Source organism: Schistocerca gregaria, chromosome 5 (genome assembly GCF_023897955.1).
Source record: "Schistocerca gregaria isolate iqSchGreg1 chromosome 5, iqSchGreg1.2, whole genome shotgun sequence".
Taxonomy (NCBI): Eukaryota; Metazoa; Arthropoda; class Insecta; order Orthoptera; family Acrididae; genus Schistocerca; species Schistocerca gregaria.
Genome location: NC_064924.1, coordinates 127874449 through 127901461, shown reverse-complemented (window position 1 = coordinate 127901461; position 27013 = coordinate 127874449). Strand labels below are relative to the sequence as shown.

Below are 27013 nucleotides of genomic sequence, written 5' to 3'. Positions count from 1 at the left end.
GTGGCAACACTTTCTGGTAACCTCAGGGCTTATTGTTTGTGTTGTTTCTTGGGAAGTATGCACATATTTATGTAGAAGTTGCCCTAAGAGTTACTATGATTCCAGCTATACTAGTGAACACACATGCCTTCAGACTTACCATGTCACACAAATATGTTGTAATACAACTGTATAAATCCCACAGAAGAGGTAACAGTTAATGAAATGTAGAACACACATAATCTCACTTTATATATGTAACATGCCACCCATCATAGATACAGAGTTCATTGCATTTAAAGTCAGTGCTGTATCCTTCAAACATCAGAGGTATAATTTTACTAGACACAACAGATGACTTGGCGATTCATTCTTTTGACGTACTGTACAGTACTTGTGCTATCACTAAAACATAACTCATCTCAAGAGTTTTCATCCACCACTTGAAAGTTGTGCATTCTACAGCAGTAATTTAATTTGATTCATGCTAGTTTCAATAGCTGCAGCTGTGAAAAGGATAAAAACTAAAAAAAATATTTTTTTGTTCGCTAAAAAAATGATTTTTAAATTATTCACAATTTCAAGTACTGGATGCTATTTTTTACATAATTGTTAGTAAATTCTGTAAGCTCTTTTGTGAAACTTATCATCATCAAATTACCTTCCATTAGAAAAGTGGAATGCATTCCACAACCGTGATGTAGCTTTGAAAACGGTAAAGAGCACCAATCAGTCAGTATTTCCATTCTAGCAGATCCAGTTTCGGCTAGTAACTAGACATTATCAGTGCTGTATTTCGGAGGTGTTATACATGTTCTAGTACCTCTACATCTGTTGTTCAGACTCTTTTCTTGAATGAACTGTGACAGGAACCTGAACAACTGCTCAGTTCTGTGATGGGGGTCAGCACAGCTGTTCCAAGTGTCGTCATTGTCAGCCGATGGTGTGTTATCTGAAATGGTCTTGTGCCAGAGGCTGAAACCAGTCATGTCCTCAATAATTTATTCAGTTGTTTGTTGTCTTCTGTGTCAGATGGCATTGGCAATGGGTTGTATACTCAGATACTGGTTTGGCTAATAAACATTTTAAGTGCAGCTCATGATGTTTAGAAATGTCTTGTAACAATGTCCAGTATTAATATAATAAAGAATTAATGATGTATTCTTCTGTTTCAGGGCCACAAGGCTGATGAAAGATCAGTTACTATTTCAGTTTGCTTGTTAGAACAGATACGAAATCAGAGAGAGAAGCTAGAATCATCACTTGTGCACAATGACTTAATTCGTAAGCAGCTTGAAACAGTTGTTTTAAATTTACCTGTTCCGGAGGTGGACAATGCACACAGTTTATGGCAGAAGCTTAAGGAAACAAGTGAAGACTTAGATCTAGCCCAAAATAAAGTTCATCATTTAGAAAAAGAACTAATAACTGCAAGACTACAGTTAGAAGAAAGCCAGAACAAGATAAAAATGTTGGAAACAAACAGCAAAGCTCTACAGGTCAGTGGCTCATGGTTGTAATTTTTTGTGCACACATGAAATTTGTTCCTTATTATAGAGGAATTTTCCGTGCTGCTTACAGCATAGTGGCTTTGTTCATACATTAGTCACAAAATTTCAGTAACTATTTCAAGTTGATAAATAGCTTTATTACTGTTTACTTATATTCCAACATTTTGGCGGCACACTTAGGTCAGTGCAATTGTAGAATACCCAAATTAGACTGGTTTCTCTGTGTTTCCACTTGCAGATTTTTAATATAGATTGTGAATGTCATGCTCATTAAGATGATCATTGTTAAATTGGATGCTTTCAGATTTGGTATAACAAATATTTCTTCAGTAACAATAATAATATTATGTTCAGTCGATGAAGGATCAGCATTATTTTCTTTTGCTTGTGTCTCAAACTTATGATTTAGCAATTGTCTGTCAGTGATGTTAAAGGAGCTGTCATTTGAAACCTACAGTTGTTGTCCTCCAAACATTGCTCAGTTTTAATGTAATATGGCTCAAAGATGGATTTGTACAGACTATGGCATGTACTCACTAATCTTTTTGTCTGTGTTACCATTCCTGTGATAAGGTTGTCTCTGATCGATTTTGTATTTCTGTCACACTGGATTCTTTTGTCAGGCTGTGAATTACCCAAACCTGAACAGTCTCCTTTAAAATGTTTCGTTAGGGAAAGCAAGACAGGGATACTTGATCATTGTTCAGAAGTTATTGTGTGGTGCTGTCGTGATGTATGCGGCTGTCTTTGTTGTGTGGCAGACTTTAAAACAATGCCCTTGTCATCAGGTGTATTCCTTGGGTATACAATAAATCCCTGCTTTAAAAGAAAAATAATAATAATTCTCTCTCTCTCTCTCTCTCTCTCTCTCTCTCTCTCTCTCTCTCACACACACACACACACACACACACACACACACAGAGAGAGAGAGAGAGAGAGAGAGAGAGAGAGAGAGAGAGAGAGAATACACATTCAGTGAACTGGCTCACAAAATGAGGGGATGGGACTGGGCAAAAGAGAGAGAATATGTCTTAAGCTTGCTAGTGAGTGAGTGAGTGAGTGTGTTGAGGACTGGACTTACAACAACAATATCGAGTCATTCACCCTGTGCTTGCCATCAAATAATGGTTGTTATAGCTTTAGATAATTTGTGGTGTTCTTTGGAAAAGGTACAGACTTTACAGCACTCGTATGTCAACCAGTGAGAAAATGTTTTCTTTCATTTTTGTGTGCCTCTCTGTGGCTCAATGCTTCTATTATTTGGTGAATTGTTACCTTTTCTCCATATTGTTTTTGTAAGGTAACATAATTTGGACTCTGAAAGGCCTTGTCATGATTTTGACCCAGAATGGATCAGTCAGAAATTAATATTATGCCTTACATTAAAAGCGTATTTTATTTCAAAACCCTGTGAGCTATGTTTGTCACTAATTACGCTGTAAATATTAGCCAACATTACTCCAATGGTCAGGTCAGTTTTTCTTATTATGATACAATGAAGCATTTTCTTGTGGCTGCTAGTTTTGTTATAAGGAAAATAATTTCTCAGTTTAGTACCTGAATTTAGTCCTATAACTATCTGACATTTCTCATCCATCATTTTGCCGTTAATTTTAATGTCGCAACTTATTTGATGATGTGTTTCTCTCATTATCTTATTTCAAGGGACAGAATCCAAAGTACAACCGGCCTAACTACACAAAAGACAATTGAAGAAGGCTTAACTGTAACAACCATAGCTTACTTCAGGGTACTATGAATGAAAGAAGTAGAATGAGAGCTAAGAGGGAAAGGGATATCACTTTGAGATGCCACTGACTTCTTTCTCACTCTTCACCAAGAAGAAAGAACCTTCATTTACAGTATTTGACTATTCTGCAGTTGTGATTGTGTGTACATTTGACATGTAACACCTCTGTACTAAATTGCTCAGGGGGCTCACAGCTCTTTCTGTGAGGATGTGCACAGCAAGCATGCAGCCACAAGCTGTTGCAGCACCTACTTGATTTCTTGTATTGCAGTCCCTCTGTGTGTCTGAGTATTCTTGCTTCTACTTTCCTCCCCATAGTGGCAACCTGTGATGTTGACTCAGCTATGTCTGTAGGTTCTGTTTGTTTACACCTTTATCCATTGTACTCGGCATCAACTTTTTGGCTGAAGTAATATTTGGTCCCCTATTGGGTTTGGCCATCATTTTCAAAATTTTTTCTGTGATGTGGGCTAACTGGGGGTGAGATCCCTAAATAGCACCAACTGCCTGCATCGTTAAAGATCCTCTGTGCACAATAACTATATTGGCTTATTTCTGTGCTTAAATGCCCATGATGCAGCCAATCCAATGTAGTGAGTTTGTAAGGTATCCCTTTTGGTAGAACTGCGTGACAACACTTCTGACGCCAGAGTTAGAAGCTCCCCATACATGCCAGGGAGCAGACACACTTCATCTTGGTGTATCAGGACTCCCAGCAGTGGTCATTATTCCAGAAAACCTTTACTATAGCTGAATGGTGCATGTGGGGAGAAACCTTGATTGCAGTAGCTGGCACGTTTCCATCCATATAGTTATATTCAAACTGCTTTTCGTACTCTGGCTACCCCGTGAAAAGAGGGACTAGTCAGAAGATTGAGAACAGAACAATTTATTCGATACCTGGAGTGTACTAGAACATATGGTGAATAATTCCAGGTAAGCTGCAGAGTGGTTTAATTAGTAATGCTCCTCATCCACTACAAGATTGTTTTGGCTATAGCACCATTCTTGTGCAAACCTGTAGATGATACATTTTGTGAGTATACTTACATTTAAAATAGTTGTACAGAAAAGTCAGTTTGCATACATCTAGTTGACACACATGCCCATATTGCATCAGTGTGCAAACTGTCTATTGTTGCTAGGTCACTATAAACATGTAAGCTTAGTCTGTATGTAACATTTTTTGCGAAATACTTTTGACAGTTGGAATGACATTATATTCTCATTGATGCTTTATGTTTACAGTGCAATCATTGCTAGTCAGTGATGTTAGTTGAGTTCCATTGATATTATAATTTTGCTATCGGTTGTATCTGTGACTATCTTTGGTTTTATGTTATTGATAATCATATTCCAAAAACTCGGTAAAATTTTCGATATAGTTTTTGTGTCTGGCATCGATTTGTTCATGAAGGATATCATTTGTATAATGTTTTGTGTGGGTACATATTTCTAATTCTTCCAAGATGTCCATGGTAAGTCCCTTTGGTATTCTGTGTAGAACTTGTATTATATTTTCGATGTATTCTGCTTTGTGGTTTTGGTTTCTGAGATGCTGTTGAAAGCTTTATTGGCTGCTATCACATTTTCTTGTATGCTCTTTGATTCTTATGTTAAAATTTCTTCCTGTCTAGCTGATACAGTATTTTGCACAGTCATTACATGAAATTTTGTATAATCCTGGGTTGTCAAAGACATACAGAATTTTGTGTAATGACTGTGAGAAGTTCTAGATTGGTCAAACAGGAGGAAATTTTAACATTAGATTCAAAGAACACCCAAAAAATTGCAAGAGCAATCAATCAAGCTTTTACCATGGTCCCAAAAATCATAACCACAAAGCAAAACATATTGAAAATACATTAAAAGTTTAATACAGAACACCAAAGGGATATACTATGGACGTCTTGGAAGAATTATAAATACAGTGGAATGATGGATACTAAGCATAATTCGTTCCAGAATCTTGTACCTAATGTGAAATATTCATTAAGTGAAACAATTTATCCCACATAAATTAATGTAAAATGCGATAATGCGTTACGTACAGGAAAAGTACTAAACGTTTTATCTTACTCATGCCATTTATTGAAAGAAAATTATACACGCAGTATTATGTACTTTATTCCAGAATGAGATTTTCACTCTGCAACGGAGTGTGCGCTGATATGTAACTTCCTGGCAGATTAAAACTGTGTTCTGGACCGAAACTCGAACTCGGGACCTTTGCCTTTCGCGGCAAGTGCTCTACCACTGAGCTACCCAAGCACGACTCACGCCCTGTCCTCACAGCTTTACTTTCGCCAGTACCTCGTCTCCTACCTTCCAAACTTTACAGAAGCTCTTCTGCGAACCATGCAGGACTAGCACTCGTGAAAGAAAGTTTCATATCAGCACACACTCCGCTGCAGAGTGAAAATCTCATTCTGGAAACATCCCCAGGCTGTGGCTAAGCCATGTCTCCGCAATATCCTTTCTTTCAGGAGTGCTAGTTCTGCATGGTTCGCAGGAGAGCTTCTGTAAAGTTTGGAAGGTAGGAGACGAGGTACTAGCGGAAGTAAAGCTGTGAGGACAGGGCGTGAGTCGTGCTTGGGTAGCTCAGTGGTAGAGCACTTGCCCGTGAAAGGCAAAGGTCCCGAGTTCGAGTCTCGGTCCGGCACACAGTTTTAATCTGCCAGGTAGTTTCATGTAGTTTATTGTTCATGATACATAATTAATTCTTTTTTACTAGGAAGCTATCGATAGTCATTTGTATCTGCTGATGCTTCAACACTTGGCAAACATCTGACACAGCATTATTGTCAAATAAATTTGTAGCGCATGTAGCTACTGCTTTATTGGGGTGATAATTTTCAGTGTATGATGCAACATATTCCCTTGCTTTTAATATTTCCTTGATAGGGCCAGTAGATTGCTACTTTGCTGTTACAACCACCACCACCACCACCACCACCTCCTCCTCCTCCTCCTCCTCCTCCTCCTATTCCTCTGAAGAGGAAGAAGAAGAAGAAGATCTCTCCACAACTTCCTGCTGGGAAAAACACTGCAACCCCATAAGCTCTTAAGTGGTCATTTCTTGACTGTGATCTTCCACAAACTCATTGATACCATTTTTATCCACTTCTAGTCCCATTCTCTTGGCCAAAGACAAAATCTTGTTGACCACCAGGCATCGAATAAAATGCCTCAGAGTCACATTCGACAATGCAGTCCATCGCCTTTTCCATCATCTTGATGCTGGCAATGATGTTTAAGTGATATTTCCAAAACTCTTTGAGAGTGAGATTGGTGGCTTTAGTCAACTCAAAGTAATGCTAGATGAGTGCATTAGTGTAGAGCTTCTTAAAGCTAGAAATAATCTGGTGGTCCATATGCTGGAGAAACAGAGTGGTGTTGGGGGCAGAAATTGGATCTTGATGAAATGAAATTCTTCAAGGAGGTGGTTTTGTAGGCCTGGGGAATGGGCAGGATCATTGTCCATAAAAACCAAGACATGGTGTGGCAGATTCATCTCAAGTAAATATTTTTTCACCGAAGAACCAAACAGTTCATTGATCAAATCACAAAAAAGATCAAGTATCACCCACACCTTGTTGTTGGATCTCCACATCACTTTTATCCTGCTCTTCTGGACTTTACACTTCTGGACTTTACACTTCTGGAAGGCTTGTGGGGTTTCTGAATGGTAAACAAGCAGCGGTATAATTTTCAAATCGCCACTTGCTTTGGCACAGAATAGTAGTGTGAGATGGTCTTTCATTGGCTTGTGACTGGGCAATGCATTCTCCTCTGCTTTTATAAAGGTACACTTCAGCATCATTTTCCAGAATAGACCTGTCTTGTCACAATTCTAAACCTGTTACAGCAGATAACCTTCAGAATATACGAGCATCTTGATGTTGTTGATGAAGTTCTCTGCTGCCTTTGTGTTGGAGCTGGCTGCTTCATCATGCCTCTTCTCGAAGCACCCACAGCTTCCCTTAAAACACTTCTTTGGCCGCTGGTGATCCTGGTGTCTTCTCAACGAGGTTGGCAAAAATCATTAATGCCTTTTCACAAATTATGTTCTCGTTAATAGTGCAATTGCTTCTCATTTATCCATGTAGTGAGCAACCTTCCAACATCGTCCAGAATACAAAACGGTTGTTTAGATACTCTTGTAACTCTCTTTGATGCATCTATCTCCTTAATCTAGTCCTTGTTCTTGAGGATACTGCAAATAGTTGATGTAGGCTAAATTATATGTCCATGCCAAATCAGCAATACTCACACCACATTCGCATCTCACAGTGATTTTACGTTTCATTTCTAAGGTCATTTTCTTTCTCTTGTGATCATCTTCTTGTGGCTTTACCTTTGGGGACATTTCTGAGAAAGTTATTAAAATTTAAAAAAAGGCCATGTGAACCGAGTTTGGAAAAATGTGTGATCACAAGTGGCACTCAAATGGTAGCAGAAAGAGCGCTAAACCCAGACTGCAGTACATACTGAAGACATCGTTCATATGTCACAGACGATAAAGAAAGGTGTTCTTAATTTTGAACGTTTCCCTCGCCTCACATGCGAACGACTGGTGACATCACACTGCACTAAATTGTCGTCACTCAGTCTGCAAAACATTGTTTGTTAAGTGAGTCTCTCCCTCCCTACCTCCCTCCCTCTTCTTCTTCTTCTTCTTCTTCTTCTCCTCCTCCTCCTCCTCCTCCTCCTCCTTCTCCTTCTCCTCCCCCCCCTCCTCCTCCGAATTGCGTGTTATGGGAGGGGCTTCTTAAATGAGTTCCCATTGTATATACCCTCACAAGAAGTTATCCAGGAATATCCTTAATGAAGAGATTGCTCTCAAACACAAAAAAAATCTACAAAATTTTTAAAAATCGCAGTAAACATGAAACCAAAGATAGTCATATATACAAATGATAAGAAAATTATAATAGCGATGAAATGCAACTAGCTTCATTCACTAAAGACTGCATTGTAAACATAAAGCATTAGAGAGAATAAAATGTCATTCCAACTGGCAAAAGTATTTCACAAAAATATTATACACAAACAAAACTTACATGGTTATGGTGACCTAGCAACAAATAGATAGATTACTCACACATGCAATATGGGCACCTATTCCAACTGGATGTATGTATGTAGGCAAACTGACCTTTACCTACAAAATTTTATGAATGTAAGTACACTTACCAAATGTAACATTACACGTTTACTTGAGAATGGTGCTATAGTTGAAACAAGCTTGTAGTAAAGGAGTAGGATTACTCACTAAAAATGTCGTATCATGATGTAATCTAGGGTGCAGGGCTAACTGAAAAGATGATGGAGATACTTTTACAGTGACAAAGTCATTATCTTTTGTGGGATAAACAGAAGATAAATTTGGAGAAGTAGATGCATTGGAAAAGGAGAAATGAATCATTGAGTAAAGCCTCTTCTGCACAACCTCGATCACTTTGATCATGTAAAAGACTGGGTGAAATACCAGTGACTATTATGTCACTTAAAGCTTTGAATATAGTACAAGGAGTTATCCTTCACAGAAGCGTGATATTTCAGACAGATGAGGAGCTACAAGCTAATCTAGCACAGTGAGGAGTACATTTCGTCAGATGGGTTCAAAAATGTCCAAAAGAGAACTGAACAAGTACAGGCTCTTTCATTTTGCATCTGAAGAAAATATTCTCTCAGAAAAAGTTACAGTTAGGGCATATAATGTGATGTGAAACCTGAAGTTCCATCATCCATGAGATATTTTCCTTGCTTTTGTTTTGGAAACACGTCATCCCGCTGTATGACAGACCCTAAATTCAGGAATATGAATTTCATCCTTGTGAACAACCACCTTTGCATGTAAATTGTATGGAACACCATCTCCCACATTCATCGATCTGTCCAGTATTTAAAAAAGAAAACAATATCCAAGAATGTATGAAATGGTGTATCACTTGTCACATCCTGAGATACAGAAAATATATGAATGCGTACATTCACTCAACATGGTGATAAATCATGCAAAAGCAGCAGCTATCACCACATCTACTTAAATTTTACAGCACTTGATGTACCACATGCTATCGACCAAGAAATTGCAAACAAAACCAAAAGTTATGTGCACGAGAGATCTCCACCCCTTTTTATTTTCAACTTTACAGAGTCAGCTGGAGCCTCCCTGCGGATACAGCAAGAGAAACTTCACATCCCTCCGACTGGACGAGGAAAGAAGACCTCTCCACAGATTCTTCTTCCCCAAAATGTTCTTTATGTATAGTCAAACACTAGTCATTGGTTAAAAGAAACTAAGGCGTCAGGCAGAGGAAACATTCATCATCATCTTGCCCAGACCAACAACCTGAATAATTCCATGATGGGTAGCAGCAAAATGAGAAAAAGAAGGGAAAAGGCAAGCAAAGAACAAAGGAAAGAACTGATTCATCAGTTCTGACAGAACTGGAATTTTCTTCAACAACTGAAGAATATGCGAAAACAGCCAAGCACACAAGAGGTACTGGAAGACTCCAGATCAGTGCATATCAACCTCACCTTCACTGACCACACCAATGCCTTCACTGTGATTTTACAATAGAAGTGCAGTGCGTCACCATCTGGAAGAAATTCGACAATTGATCACAAATTATCCAACAATATTTATTGCTGTACAAGAATCAAGATTTTTAGAGGGCTATCTTCCTATGTTTAGAGGATATAACATGTACGGTAAAAATGGAGTAAATGGTAGAGAGATAACAACTTGTAAATGGCAAATAATAGAGACTATTCTCAGACCTTGATTTCTGTCAAATAAATTCGGAAGCCCCAACACATTTTAGGACCTCTTACGGCTCCTATTTTGCAATAGGTTTGAATATTTGCAGACCTAATCTCGCACCTATGGTCCAACGGAACATTCCAATAGTGATCATTAGCAGTTTACTGTATCGGTTCCAAATTTATACCACACTGATAGTTTATCATGTTGATCCCTGCAAAGATCCAATTAGAATTCTTCCACTGCTGAAGCATAGATGACAATAAATACAGAGAAAAGAATTGATAAAGTAGTACAGGATGAGGCAGATTTGATCATCCCAAGCTGCAACCACTTCAGTATCATTCTCTTCAGGTTCTACTAGATAGAAACCTTTTTCATGGTGGTGCAAAGTGATTGCAGATGCCATCAGAGAACAATGAAGGACTCTACAATGTCATAGGCAAGCCTCCTCTACTGAAAATTTTCTTTTATTCAGAAGATTAAGAGCAAAAGCATATTACTTAGTGAAAGAGAAGATTGCTCTCAAGAATGTTGGGAATGATATCTTTTTTCTATGATGGCTCTTCCTCAGCTTCACAGGGATGGCCAAAATTACAGCAGATAAGTGCATTTCACAATACTGGTAGAATCTAGGGAATTCTTGACTTAACGGAAAATCAATACCAGTTCCCCTTACTTTGCTGAACTTTTAGTGATACATTATGCAGAAATGTCTGCATCTAAGAATTTTGCTCAACATAGACTTTTAAGAGAATATAATACCATATCTTTCATCTCAACAGACCAGGCAACCTACAGTGCACCCTTTATAACTTGGGAACTACATAACACTTTAAAACAATGTGGAGATATGCCCCCAGGACCATATGACTCCCACAATCATGCATTTCATCATCTTGGTAAAAACAGTAAAAAGCTATTGCATAAATATTTAAAAAGATATGGCAAGGCACAGAATTTCCCTCGTAATGAAGGGCGAGTATCGCAGTATCTATAGCAAAACCAGGACAAGGCCACAAACCAATCACCATAAGCAGCACTTTGAGAATTTTTTTTAGAAAGGATGGTTAATGCGTGGCTTTGTTGGCGTTTGAAATGCAGATATCTCCTTTCCCGATTCCAATTGCGTATTCCAAAGATCTCAAACAAACATAGATCATCTCGTACAATTGGCATTTGTGATTTTAGAGGCCTTTGTGCACTACTAACGTGTGGTTACAGTAATTTTTAATTTATACAAGATGCACTACACGACATGGTGGCATCACTTTTTATCAGCTGTGTACAAGTGGAGTTTACGAGGAAAACCAGTCTTTATACAAAATATTCCTCTCTCTCTCTCTCTCTCTCTCTCTCTCTCTCTCTCTCTCTCTCTCTCTCTCTCTCTCTCTCCCCCCCCCCCCTCTCCCCTCTCTCTCCTCCCTTTCCCCTCTCTCTCCTCCCTCCCCCCTCTCTCTCTTTCTCTCCCTCTCCCTCTCTCTCTAGCTCCATATCATTATGTACAGCAGAATGCCAACTTCAGACAGATGTGCAGAAGGCACAAAAGTTGGTGCAACACCATGGATAATGTTTCTCACCAACTAAATCATGCGCATCGTTTGTAGAATACAGTCTGCCCATCCTCATCTAGAACTATATCTTGAAATGCAGTTACTGGAAGTAGTGGGGCAGTACCATTTCCTAGGAGTTCTTTTTGATAACAAACTTACATGGTTACCACATACATGACAGATTGAAAGTTCCAAATGAAGAAACTGAATAGTGTTTTCCGTCGCTAACAGCATGTCAAATGCAAATTGAATAGTTTTTGTAACAGTGAATGAAGTGCTCATTGTATTCCATTTGGACTATGGAGGCATAGTTTATGGGTTAGCAGCAAGTATGCGGAAATATTAGACCCTGTCCAGCACAGTGGAATCTGTTTGGCAGTTGGTACTTTCGAAACAAGCCCAGTCAGTAGCCTTCTTGTAGAAGCAGGAGTACCACCATTGAAAATACGTAGCCAACAAAATTTATTTAACAATGCATTCACAATTAATCAAATACCAAACCAACCGATTTTGTTTCACAGTCCAATGAAACATTTACGTAGTAAACTTTTTTCCCTTACAACAGCATTGGCACTTTGTGGCGAGAACTCCACAGAGAATCGAAAACATTGTGGGCCACTGGGTGACTATCCAGGTACGGCTCATTGACCCATCCTCACAACTTTACTTCTGCCAATACCTCTCCTCCTTTCCAAATTTCATGGAAGTTCTTCTGCATATCTTGCTGGAGAAGCACTACTGGAAGACATTGTGCAGGAATTGTTTATCCAAAGCCTAAGGGATTGTTTCATGATGAATATTTTACTTTAGTGATGTGTGTGCTGTTTGGAAGTTTCCTGGCAGATTAGAGTGTGAAATGATGAAGAGAGATACTGGAGGAAGTGAAACTCAGCAGATCATATACTTCACATGGGATTGCTCATTTGGTAAGAGCACTGCTCAATGAAGCCAAAGTTCTGTGTTCAAGTACCAGTCTGCTGCACTGTTTTTAGTGCCAGTAAGTTTAGAAACAATACACACTCCACTGCAGAGTGTAAGTTTTCTGCTCCAGTTATCTTGTCAGAGGTAACATAAATTTGGGTGACGTTTTACTATGCTGCTGTTCCTGTCTGTACTAACCTCTGTAACCTGTGCTGCCCCTTGATCAGTGATAGATTTGTGGGGCAGTGATTCATGTATCCCATAGAGCACTCATAGTTCATGATGCTGTGGCTTCTTATTGGTTGGCTTCATTCTGCGTTGAATTGCTGAGCACACTGTGATCCTCCAGGCCATTATTACATTCTGAAATAGCTGGCGACAAACCTTGGCCTCCACAAATTGTTGTCACTAGTAGCTGATCAGTAGCTGTGATTTGTCCTCAACTGATGTATTACCATTGTATCCTTAACACAGTTGGACATGAAATATGCAGTGCTAATATCAAATGTTGGGCATATTTGAATTGTGTGTGTGTGTGTGTGTGTGTGTGTGTGTGTGTGTGTGTGTGTGTGTGTGTGTGTGTGTGTGTGTGAGAGAGAGAGAGAGAGAGAGAGAGAGAGAGAGAGAGAGATGTATTTCCCATTTAGAGTTTTCTATCAAATTACTTTAATCAATAAACATTATTTTAAATATATGTATCAGTGTGAACCTACAGAATAATTTGTGATCTCTATTGTTTTAGGCAACTGATTTGGAAAAGCAGATTTGCACTCTTCGTGCTACAATTCAAGAGAAAGACAATGAAATACTAGAAAGACAGTGCTTGGTTCTAGAGCTTGAGAACAAGGCAAAAGAACGAAGTATAGAGAATGAGAAGAAATTACATTTTGATAAGATGGCACGGGAAGAGTTAGAAAGAAAGCTTGCAGATGCTCAAGATATGAGAGGAAAGTATGAGAGAAAGGTCTCTGAATTAGAACAGAAAGTAAAAGATGCTGAATTGAGAGCAGCACAGGCTGAATCAAAGTATGAAGAAGTAAAAACCAATTTAGTGAAAGTGACAGCAAAACTAGAACAAGAATTACTCATTTCTAATGAGAAAAGAAATGAAGCAGAGTCAGAGTTACATGAATTGAGTATGAAGCTTCATAACTCTGAGATGAAAATTATGGACCTGGTGGGCCAGATTCAAGCTGCAAATGAAGAAAATAAGAAAAAGGAGAGTGAGTTGGAAGAAGCTTCAATCAGAATTAAAGATATTGAGCTTGCTGCGAGTTCTAAACTTGGTGAACTTGAGAAACAATTTCAGGAGAAAGAGTGGGTGTTGAAAACAGAATTAGAGAGAAAATCTGATGAGTTTGAAAAGCAAAAATTATTTGGTGAAAAACTGCAAAGGAGAGTTAAGGAACTAGAAGACAGAGAATGTGCTTTAAAGCAAGAAGCTGATATGAAACTTACTGAGCTTGACAAGAAACTTAAGGTATGTGACCATTAATCTGACTCTTCTGATCAGAAATTACTGTGTAATTTTATGTAAATTGCCTCCCAAGAAGCATGTCTTCTGTCATTCTTATCATGAAAAATTAGTAAAAAGTAATGGATTTACAGTTAATGAAGTCTCTTTTGGTGTATTCTCATGTTTAAAAGCCAGTAATACTCTTTAGTCCTTCATTAAGTGCCACTTTTTTTTTCAAGGATGATGATCTGTTGCGTCTAATATCAATATCTTGATGACAGTGGTTGTTGCATTTTGCTTGTTTCTCTTTTATTGTTCTTGTGTCTTCCGTGATTCGATTTTGGGCAGAGTACTACAATATACACTGTCTGTATTAGTCCTTTGGATGGTTAATATTTCATTACTTCTGTTACTGTGTACAGTTAGCAGTTGTGCATACATTTCAATATTCATTATAAATATCACCATTTTATGCCAAAAAATCAGAGTGGTTTTTAACTGTACCAATTAGATTGTGTACATTCCTTACTCTGGTCATGTTTTGTTAAGAAAGTAAAACAGCTCTTACTCTTTGTTATGCTCATATTTTGGACACATGCAGCAGTATATCTTAATCATATTACATTTCTTCTTCATGGTGGCTTGTTAATTACTGTGGCTGCCTCTGGTGGAATAGATGTGGAAAAAATATTTGCCACTTGGTGTTTTTACTTTTTAAATTACATTTAGCAAATATTTAATGACAAATTTCCTAGTGGTGAATTTCTCTCCTTTATATCTTACATTTATTTATTTTTGAAGTTTATGCATGTAAAAATAAGTTCTGGGCATTCATGTGTGGTTCTTCATGTAGCAGCAGTTTCATTGTTGTATATGAATTACGTATTTCGTGATATGTTAGATACACTGCCTACCAAAAAGTGTGAAGCATCTAGAAGGGGAAGAGGAAACAAAATGAAACCCCAGGGTAGATAGGCTATGTCATGTTATTTCAGTGATTACAGTATAAAGTGAAATTTATAAAGAACTTAGCTGCATTAACACACTTTTCAGTATGACATTGCACATCCCTGGTCTGGGTCGATGCACTGATTCAGTCGTGAGGAGGGGGGTGTCATAAAGCCACTGTAGCCGTTGCTGAGACTAGCTGGCCTGCAACTGTTGTAACTGATTCTTGATACTGGCAGTAGGACAGTACTGATGTCTTGAGTTGATCCTATTCATGTTGCATCGTGGACAGATCTGAAGATCTCATTGGCCACAGAAGTACCTAAACATCACACAAGCAGCTCATGGAGATGCATGCCATGTGTGGACAAGCACTGTCATGTTGAAAAGCGGCATGACATATTGTAGTGCGAAAGGTAATACGAGGCAGCAGAATGTCTGTGATATACTATTGTGCCACTCAAGTTCTCTCAATCACTACTACCTGTGACCTGATGTCATAGCTGATAGCTTCCCATAACATTATCCCCGAAGTAGATCTGCCATGCCTCTCCAGAACATTGGAACAAGTGGACTTATTCCTGGGTCAGCACGATACTTGCCAGCAACGGTCATCTGGGGTAGTGCAGAATGGTGATTCATTGCTGAAGACAGTGTGACACCACTCATAAGCATGCATGCTTCCCAGTGGAGGTACATCTCCAAACACAGCTGTTGGTGTTGCGAAGCTTATGGCAGCCTATGTATGGGATGGTAAGTCTCTAGTCCAGCTGCTGCCAGTTTCTGACCAGTGTAGGACGACACAGAATGTTGCAGAGACTCTCGGATGGCAGATGCAGATGTGTGTAGTGCTCAGTGTGGCAGGCCTCTCTTGAGACTGTCATACTAGTTTGCCTGCCCTCACATTCCCATGGAGTCTAACACCGGGCCATTGTAACGTCTGAATCCCCCACAAATGTGGATATTGCATGATTTGACTAGTTGGCCATGTGGAGACCCACAGTGAGACAGGTGTTGAGATGCTGTCTCACAAGACTACATGGCATCCCGTATCATTCACAGTGATGACTCAACATTTGACACTCTACTTATACTCTCTTTATATACCGTGCCATGTTTGGTAACGAACTCTAAAAATGAAAAACACTGATACACTCTGGTGGTCCTTCCACCTGTCACAGAGAATTGCATCTCAGTTTACACACCTGACAGATAATACTGATACTGATATTTTAGTCCCGTAACTGATATTTTGTGGTATTTCTTAGGTCCCAGTTATAACATGTTTTTCATTTTTTACTAGAAGCAGGTAAAAAACCAACATATCAATTTTCTATAGCAGCAGTGCTAAAACTTTTGTTTTTTAAAATAAACCTTTAAGAAAAAGACTAATTGTTATTTGCAAAATATCTGTTGCTTTGAAATATTGGGTTATAATAGAAAATGGGAAGACCAATCAGCACTATTGTAATAACAATGTCGGCAGTTAAAAACGAGTGGCAAACACATGACACAAGAATCAATACAGCACTACTGAGACAGTAATGTACCTGTTGTTTTGTGGTGTAGCAAATTAGAAGGTACACCTGGTCAGTTCAGTAGTTCCTCACTGTTGTCTTGGGATATCAGCTGCATTGCAGAATGGCATCGTCCCTAGTTTGATGAAAGTAATTTACTTGGTATGGTAGCAATGAAGTGCAGTGTCCCATTTGCTTTAAAGAATTAAAAACAGAAGAGAGCACAAGAAACTTGCGATGCCATGTAAGGAGAAAACATACACAATGTTCCTTGCAAGAGAATGTAAATTTGTTTTATATACCTACAATTCTGTTGACATGCTATAAACTTGGGATAATAACTGAAACCTTAATATTATTGTTGCTTTAGGGTGAAAACTCATAGCATCTTGAAGAGACTGCATGAAAGTTAAAAACTTGTGAGCTTTTGCTCCTGCCATTGCGGTGCCAGTCTTCTTCACCTTCATCTATGGTGGAGACACTGAGACCGCTTTCTGTGGCAGCCTCAACTTCATATTGATAGAGATTTCCTACTCCTTTACATTAGCTGGAATTTTTCAATCTTTATTCAAAGTCTACATTTATTACTGGAGACAATACCAATAAAAACAAGAAAATTTGTTATTTCATAAATCATTTATTTTTAGTGGTTTTAGCAGTCATGGTAAAAGGGAGATAAAAAAGATTGGTATAACCAAAAGCCAGTTTTTTTTAGTGATAACTGGAACCCTAATTGATATCCGGTAATGTCATATGGATGCTTCATTTTTTCTGCCATTCAGTGTATATCAGTTATCAACTTAACCGAGTGCTCCTTATGCTTATAGGAATCTGAAATATGCTCAAGAGAAAAAGTAAGGGAAATGGAGAAACTATTGAAAGAGAAAGAAAATGAATTGCATCGTCAGTTAGATGAAGCAGCTGTTGCAGCATCAAGCCTTACTTTAGAAAGAACAAAACTAGTTAACGAAAAGTTGCGTTTGGAACAAGATGTACGCCGCCTTGACCTAAGGTTAACTGATGTTGAGAAAAATAGCCAAGAAAAAGAGAAACAACTTCAGGCAGCTAACTATCAGTTAGAAGCAAAGGTAAAACTAATGAGTTTTTGTTTTGTGGTATTGTATATAGGTTTTTGCAATGTTAGGCAATGATGATGTTTTGTGACAAAGTACAGTGTCTGCCAAGTCAACAAATACTTTATACATAGGTTACTTTAGACCATAATTTCATTGTTAACAGTTCTTTCTCACACAAAAAAAGTCAAAATTTTGAGTATGAATGCATAATAATGCATGGAACTATGTGTGTATCTTTGAATGTTTCGTAAGAAATTTAAAAAAATGTATCATATTTCATCCCCCTCCTGGTTTTTTGTGCATCTTTTATTTTTAACTACATTTATGTTAGCTTGTCACGACATGGATGCTGATTTGTCAAGAATTTCGCTGCCTTGAATTGAAATAATCAGATCCTTGTATTAATAGAATATTACTCAGCAGTAAGAATGATAATAAAGGTACATCCTGAAATGAATGGTGATAGTTGCTGAAACTAATTTTGCACAGATGAAGGAAAAAATGAGGTAAGGAGGAAACATTATTACTGGAGAAGTGGTTAAATATATAAATCTGTTTACAGAGAGTCATGGAGAAAAACTATGTAAGTGTCTGCTAAACAGCTAAAGTAATATTATCTTGTTATTTAATGAAGTTCAGTAAACATCTGTTTACCAGTAGTTGGTGTCAGTAGGCATAGCATTGGGAGGAGGTGAGAGATAAGACAAGCTATAGGAAACAAATGTATAGAACTATTCACAGTTGAAGATCAGATAGGAATTAAAAATTTTTTAAATGTCTTAAAGTGTTTGGGAGTGGGAGTGTCTGGAGGTGTCTGGAGATAAAAGTGTAAATGAGACAGTGAACCAGCAACAGACAGAAGTGAGACAGAAGTGCTAGTAAACAAACAGCCTACTCAGAGAGTAGACAACAAAAATCATTTCACAAAACTAAGCTGATTCCATGCAAAGACAGTGTCTATCTGTGGGAAGTGTTCCTTGGAAGCGGAAAAATAGAGAGGAAAAAAAAGAAAGAAAGAAATTATTATACCTGCCAACATCAAAATTGAGTCTGCAAAGTTATCTGGACACTGATAACTGTCCTAGGTGAATTCAAGTTAATCATTCAACGATTTTTGCCAGTCACCCGATTCTGCTGTAACAGCTGTGGAATCATTCAAAGCAGTGCAGAAGTTCTCCAGTCTTGGAAAATTAGTTGAAGGCAGCTTCAACCTACTAAATATAGACTGGGATGTCTATAGATTCATTGCAGGCAGTATGGGAATCAGTTATGTAAAGTAGTTCTGAACATTTTCTCCAAACACTGTGTTGAGCAGCTAGTTCAACAACCCATGTCTTATGGAAATATTTTAGAACTTTTAGCTACAAACATACCTGACTTTATTGACACTGTCAGTCTAGAGACAGGGATTAGTTATCATGATGTTGTCATGGTGACAATTGTTACTAAAGTTGATAAATCCATCAAAAAGTCTAATCCTGATTAGACAATGAGTGGACATCAGTTAGTTCTAATATGATAGACATAGATGAACTGTGTACAAAGTTTAAACTGATTGTAAACAGTACTTTGGAGATGTGTGCATTGAGTAAATGAATTAAGAATAGAAACTACCACCATGCATTGATAAAAAAAATCGGAAACTTGTGAGGAACCAGAGAAAGAATGCAGAAAAGTTGACAGGTGAAAGTTAATAGAAATTCATGCATCTGTAAAAAGATCGATGTGCGAAGCATAAAACAACTTCTAGCATTATGCATTAGTGAAATATCTTGTGAAGAACCCAAGAATATTCTAATCCTTTGTAAGATCACTGAGCAGGTTGAAGCCTTCTGTTCAGTAGCACATTGATCAGTCTCGTGTGACAACACACAACAGAAAAAGGAAAAATGAAGTTTTATATATTGCATTTAGAAAAAATCATTCATACAGGGGGCTGTACAAGGATATGATCCTTTTGCCATTGGGCAGACTTCTGTATGGAAGATATTGAAATAAGCATCCCTGGCATTCAAAAACAACTGAAAGACTTGAAAATAACTAAATCCATATGTCTCGTTTGAATGCCAATCCAGTTTTTAAAGCATTTGGTGCTTGAAGATCTATTAAGGGATAGAGTTAATTATGCTGTCTTGGGTGGTGAGTGTTTATCAGAGATGATGGTATTGTTAGGAATATTCTAGCAAAGTGAGAAAAGATCACTCTTGCTCTCTGTGTACAGAGTGTCTCGAAAGAAAGTTTATATTTGATGTATCTAAATAAAATAGAGGTTGAAGTCTGTCAACAAAATCTTTATTTACTATTGAAATATACAGTTTAATAATTTACTACTTAAAAAAATGACATTTAAGTGCAGTCTAGTATGGCTACGTCACTCATTTAAACATGAACAAATTTTTGCACAACAGCTTGGCATATAGACATTGGAATGGCTGCCACTTCAGTATGGATATTTTCTTTTGATTTCTCCAGAGAAGTCAGATTTGTGACATACACTTTAGATATGACATATCCCCATGAGGAAAAATCCATGGGCCTCAAATCTGGGCTGCATGGGTCCAATATATGAGACCACTCATGGAGATCAATTTGCCAGGGAAAATTTCACGAACTCACTGTACAGATGCATTAGATATGTGTGCTCTGGCTCTGTCTTGCTGAAACCGTATTCTTTGGTTATAATGAGCTAATTTTTGCAATTAAAACACTAAAAAGTCATTTAACACTGTCACATAATATTCCAAATTCACTGTAACTGCACGACCCCTCTCGTCCTTGAAAAAGTATGGACCAATAATTCCTCAAGCCAACACTGCAGCTCATACAGTAATTTCTGCTGAATTAAGGGGTTTCTCATGCTTCTGTTTAGGATTCGTTGCTCTCCAGTAGTGGCAGTTTTGCTTATTGATATGACCATTCAGCTGGAAATGACCTTTGTCAGAAAACAAGATGGTGATAAATGAGGGGCACTCAGTCTCATCATTAATGAACTGCAGCCTTTGTGTGGCATCCTCAGGCTTTACTTCTTGCACCAATTGGATTTTGTAAGAGTACAGTATAAGTTCTTTTCGCAGAATTTGGTGAAGCATGATCTATGCACATTTAAAGAATTTGCACCCCTATGAATGCAAAGGTTAGAATCATCATGAACACATGGATTTACACTTTCCATAGATTCGCCCAATCTTGATTACCTAAATCGTCCAGATTTTGGTTTGGCCAGTGTTGAACCAGTTTTCTCAAACTTCAGAGGGTATTGTTAGGAGTATTACCAATATGTTCAATCAATACAGAAGTATACAGAAATACTCTGTGAACTCTAATGGGAAATTCTTCAGGGAAGGTGATGTTCTTTCCATGCAAAAGTTTAGAGATTGGGCTTTTACAACTGACTGCAGAATGATTCTACTGCCACCAACATATATATTGTGTAATAACCATGAAGGAAGAGAGACATATAGTCAGTCATTTCTCCCTTGCTCCATTTGCAAGCAAAATGTAACAACACATGGCTGTCAATGGTGCAAGGTAGTCTCCACCCCTCCCCTCATGCTGTGTGCGATGGTGACTTGCAGAGTGTGTATGTAGACATAGATATAGACATCAAGGGGAGGGGCAGCAGATGGAAATAGCAGAAAAGATTAGTACAAGATAGACCAAGTGGATAGTATGGATGAAGTATCTACTCGCCATGTCAGCACAGGAAGCTTTTTTCCTTTGGTGGCCAAATGATTGTTCAGTGTCAAGAGTCAAGGCAAGGATCAAATTATTAAATACAACAAATTAATATTATATAAATTGATGTGAGTACACTGTCCATCTGAAAAGTTCCAAGACTGACATTCCAGGTGTATGAGCTATGGTCAGTACACTAACTATGGTGGCAGCTTGAAGTGGCAACTGTAAACATTAGATGTGCGTTTGACCAGTCAGTTGTGAGCAGATAGTGTTACACAGTGGATGTGTGGCGATAGTGTGTCAATATCATTGTGTCGCAAGTTGCAGTGATGCAACACCTGTAAATCAAGGGTTTGAGACATTCTTCAGAATATTTGAAAGAAGAGAAAATTGTGTGCAATGTTGATCCCATCCAGCTTTATTCCAGAACAAAAATGACAATGCATACCATGCGTACCATGATTTTGAAATATAACACACTTACAATTATTTTCTGGAAAAAATCATCACGCATAACGAGACTTGGTGTTATCAATACAAACCTATTTGAATATGAGAAAGTGCAGAAATTGAGATAATGCCATGATGGTGTAAAAAACATTAAAGGCTACATGAATTGAACAACATCTCAAAGAAGGACTTTCATGTAAAGCTCTACAAAAATTTAATAAAAGAATTTGCTTTGTTCTGAAGTTATAAAGTCATCAGTATTGATGTCCATCATATTCAAGATTAATCCCCTAGAATGATTTATTTGTTATATCTCATTGCAACAGATTGGAGCCATGTCAAAAGAACCATAGGACCAGATGTATTACACAGGCAGCTACAACATTTCTGCAGCTGCCTAAAATGAACTACTGCATAATACTCCATTTTATCAGTGTCCTGCACCATTTTGATTTGCCTCCACCTAGCACTGTGATGACTGTGGCATGGGGATTTCAGTCTGTCGAGGACTGCAAAATTGTACTTGGCAGGCAGCAAAAAAATTTAAAAGATGTTATTTAACTCTATTCTTGCATCCCATTTTACAAATTATTTTTGTTACATAGGATACAGGACAAAGTCATGAAATATCATTCTTGTGAAACTCAAATGGCTCTCTGTTCCTATGAACTAATGAGTGTAATCAACAAGGGATCTCAAATTTATTCCATAGTCATAGATTTTCAGGAGTGTTTTAATACTATTCCTGGAAATCTGCTTCGTATGAAATTGCTTGCTCCTGTAATATCACGTAGACTGTGTTACTGAATCCATGATTTTCTATCATAACGGTCACAGTAAGTAATAACTCATTGGGATTCCTGGTAGGAAACCAAAGCTATATGTTTCATTCTCCAAGTAATTTTTTGTTTTTGTTCTATGCAAATGATTTGGCAGTCAATCTGAGCAGCTCTCTTAGATTATGTGCATTTGATGCTATTGTTTACAATCAAATGATGGTAACAGAAGATTAGAACTAATTACAAAGTCATTGAGGCGAGATATTTGAATTGGCAACTGACAAAGTATGAGGCCCACCACATAAGCACCAACAGAATTCTTTAAATTTATGTCACTTATTAAAGATGTAAATTAGAGGCTTTTTGAATAAATATCTATGGATTATGGGTAGGAGAATTTTAAATTCCAGAATGAGATACTGGCAGAAGTAAAGCTGTGAGACAGGGCGTGAGTCGTGCTCAGGGAGCTCAGTTGGTAGAGCACTTGCCTGCGAAAGGCAAAGGTCCTGAGTTCGAGTCTCAGTCCGGCACACAGTTTTAATCTTCCAGGAAGTTTCAGAATTTTAAATTGGTGTGATCCTGCAGTAAATGTTGTAGGGACGTAAACTGAAGGCAGTTTTATTGGTAGTACACTTAGAATGTTCAGCCTTTTCCCAAAAGAAACTTCTTAAACTGCCATTACAAAATTCATAAAAGAAACTGCGTACAGTACACTGGGTCACCCTCTTATAGAGTATTGCTTTGCGATGTTGAATTTATACCAGATAGGACTGAGAGAAGACTGGAGGGGGGGGGGGGGGGAATCAAATGAGAATAAATGAGAATTCATTGTTTTATGCTATCACAGAATAGGGACTGAAGTGTCATTGATTTTATAACGGAGGTGGTACGGCAATAATTAAAACTGAGTCTTCATTGCAGTGAAGGATCTTCACAAAATGTAAGTCGCAACTGTCTTCTTGTCTTGCATTCTTTGCCAAACAGTTAAGCATGAATTGCACAGTAATCATGTACAGTAGATAAATGTGAACTGAACATTCAGTGAACAATATTCACTTATGAGAATTAAACTTTGCTGTCGACTGCTTATGTACCTCTTCTTGAACCATCAATTTCTCAATGCTTACACTGAGTTGTGCTGAGATTCCTGGCCTTTAAATTACCTAACCCAGTAATTCTACTTAGGATGTTTAGTAAACTGTATGCATTATTGACTTCATTATTATAATAGTGTGGAACGTTTGCTTTATTCTGCTTTTCAGTGTTTGAGTTATTATGAAATGTATTTTCCACTATTTAGCAAGGTAATGTGTTTCTCTCTAGGTGAAGAAACTGCAAGAAGAAAAGGATGCTTTACAAAAATCTGTCCAAGAACTAGAATTTGCAAACTCTGAACTTGAGAAAAATCTTGCTAAAATTAATGAGAGAAATCAACAAGTGGCACTCAGTGTGAGAAGTGGACATACATCTGGTAAGAGCTACAAAAAAGTTCTTTATAAATTTGTGTACAGGTTTTTCAAATATGACTTTGCAGTAATATACCAGTATCCAGTCATCTCCCAAGTGAAGTACACATACTGAATAATGAAGAAATATCTGTAGTATCCTCAAGCTTTTTTTTTTTTTTTTTTTTTTTAAAAAAAAAGAAGAAGAAGCTTCCTTCTTGTTGTGCTGGAAATAGTAAATTGGGGAAGGGGTGCTGAAGTAATAGATAACATGTTAGTACCCAGTAAAATTATGACAATAAGATTTCATTAACAATATTTGTCTTAGCTTACGCTCTACATTTCCTCCTAAGTAAAAGTTTAAATCATTGTCACACTGATTCATGATTAAGCAGAAATGCAATGCAAGAAAGATATGTCATCCTGTATATTTTTTGCTACATTCTAGTTCTTTAATATTAAAAAACTGATGTTCACTGTTTCATTGGTATCATTTACAAAGTTGCCAAACAAAAATGATGATTTACAAAGTTGCTAAACAAAAATGATGCAGAGTTCGGTTGGTTGTAATTATCTATTACAATTTTGAAGCAACATCTTAAGTAGTAAATACAAGGAATACATGTGATTTCTTATAAACAGTATGTGAGATATCTCTGTAGCATTTCAAATAAATAATCAGAACATTTTTCAATGCAGGAGTGCAAGAAAAAAGTATAGGTCATAAAGTGGACCTTATGTCCCCATCTAGTTTGTCATCTGGATTTGATGTGTTCAGTGGTGAAAGTGGCTCGCTTCCAACCAGCCTCTGGTCTCTGCCATCCCGATTCTTTGACAGTATGAAGGATAGCACAAACAGTAGTGGCATGCAACATGTACTTGCTAGACAGTATAGTGATTTATCTGATGGCATGTCGGAAGAACTTGCGTCAGATGAGTATAGAGGAATGGTAAGACACTCAGCTCAATCTTAATTATGATACTTTACTAATTGTATAATGTCTCTTTGTTAGTAATTTCACTGGAAATTATTTATTATAGAATTAAAGTAATGCTGTCTTTAGACAAGATCATTTTCCTCCGTTTTATTTCCAGATGCCTAGAGTAGGCAGGCAATTATCTGCCCCTTGCGAACAACAATTGGACTCTTTTGAAACGAGAAATACTGCAACTTCACCTGATTTAGGAATTGAAAGTGATCAAGGCCGATTGTCGAGCCTTGAGGCTGCTCCTGCACAGACACCTTCGCTACATTTGGAAAGGACACAGCATCTGGAAAATCAGGATGGGATATTTCAAAATAATTCTGCTCTTGTTCCTACTTCAAGTAAGTTCCCTATTGCAGAATGAGATTTTCACTCTGCAGCATTGTGTGCACTGATATGAAACTTCCTTACAGATTAAAACTGTGTGCCGGACCAAGACTCAAACTTGGTCCGGCACATAGTTTTAATCTGTCAGGAAGTTTCAAGTGCCCTATTATTACCTTTCATTTTTAGCTTTTACTGGCTGCTATAGCTGTTACATGCCATTGAAGGTGCTGGTAAGGTAATACTTACCAGCAGAGAGAATTGAAAATATGCATGGATGGCAGCTTGAATAACAGGTTAACAATATGTTCATGTTTGTAATATTTCCCCCCTTTTGATTTCATGCTCCCTCTATACCCTTTTATCCCCTCACTCTCACAAATGAGGAATGAACTAATAGTTTTGAAATCTAGGATAATGTAATGACTTTTAAATGTGCATATCAGCAATACTAAAAATTTTGCCTTATAAGTAATATTCAGATATTACATCTCATAATTTTGTCAAGTGAATTTCCTTTCTGATACAACTTAAGTCAATATATAAATGCAAATGCAATGCTGCAATTCATCAGTATTCATCAGTGGAACTAATTTCCTTGATGAAGTACGATGTTTTTATTTTTTGTTAAGATTTTGTGTTGTAATTATTAGATGGGTAAAATTCTTTTGTTGCAGAGAATGAATGTAATGATCTGATACTGCTCAGGCAAGAAAATACAGAACTGAAGAGACGCCTCATTCAAACTCGTAAAGCTTTAGAGAAAACAGTTGAACAACTTGTAAGTGCAAATCAGAGAAAGAAACAGGTTGAAAAAGCTATATGTAAGCAGTTGTACAAAACACACACCATACTCAAGCAATCGAGGGTTAATTTGCAAAGTGAAACAACAGAAGGTTCATGCACAGAAGAATATGAGTAACTTCGCAGAGTGTTTACAAATTATTGAGTGTATATAGTTAAGAAATTCTAAAATTTCTTTCAAGATGAATTCATACCCAAAAATTTGGTGTATGGCTCAGGGTAATTTATTTGTTGCTGTGAAGCTAACTTAGTGTCAGTGATAGAAACAGATGCAGTGAAATGGCTGGCATTGCATGATTAACAGTGACATTTGACTTTGTGAAATATATTTTTCTTGTAAAATGTTTTTCAGGATATTTGAAATAGTGGTTAATGTGACTTCACGTTTTCATCAGTTTGTCCTTGTCTTGACAAATGCTTTATACTGCCAAAAAGTAAAGTATGAGGTATTGATACCATGCCAGTGGATAAATACATGACCATTTTCAAAACAAATATTTTTAATATTCTTGATATGTCTGTTATTTGTACCTGTTGTAAAGTAATTCATTTCACACATTGTGTGAAACTGTTTCTTAATGTTTGTACATATTGTACTATACATTTTCCTTTTTTTAACAAAATAAATACTTATCTTCCAAATTAATATGAAAAATGTTTTAAACCCTTTTCCCTGAAGCAAAGTTGTAGCCATAAAGTATTCCTTACTTTCCTGTCATTATTAGATTTATACGATGCTTCTGTGGTCTAGTGAGATGCTGGGTTTGATTCCTGGTGACCACCTCAGATTGTATTGTGGTGGGAAGGTCAGGAATAAAGTTCACTCAGCCAAAAATGAGAAGCTGTTTGATGAAATAAGTAGCAAAATTAATGTGCACACTGCTGAAGTGGCATCAGACAGAGAAAGAATTAGATCAAGCTGGTAGCCACATAACATTTTTTTGTGGTCAGTAGTAGTATGTAATAAAACATTTATTAATGAGTAATAACAAATGAGTGAATTATTTCAATTTTTGTAAGACAAAAGATGTCTCGCTTGACTCTGTCAGCACATATGAGTT

General features: G+C 37.4%; 1 protein-coding gene across 9 annotated transcripts in view; it reads left to right on the top strand.

Moving 5' to 3' along the window:
- The window catches only part of LOC126273053 (centrosomin-like), a 420328-nt gene extending 393734 nt beyond the window's left edge, over positions 1-26594 (top strand). For all 9 annotated transcript variants that reach the window (XM_049976456.1, XM_049976455.1, XM_049976451.1 and 6 more), the window contains 7 exons: positions 1155-1478; positions 13232-13969; positions 17238-17498; positions 23717-23864; positions 24538-24788; positions 24934-25165; positions 25826-26594. In XM_049976456.1, coding sequence (XP_049832413.1) covers positions 1155-1478; positions 13232-13969; positions 17238-17498; positions 23717-23864; positions 24538-24788; positions 24934-25165; positions 25826-26070 — 2199 coding nt within the window. In that variant the 3' untranslated portion in view covers positions 26071-26594. The remainder of the gene's footprint in view (positions 1-1154; positions 1479-13231; positions 13970-17237; positions 17499-23716; positions 23865-24537; positions 24789-24933; positions 25166-25825) is intronic.
- Positions 26595-27013: the final 419 nt, after the last annotated feature.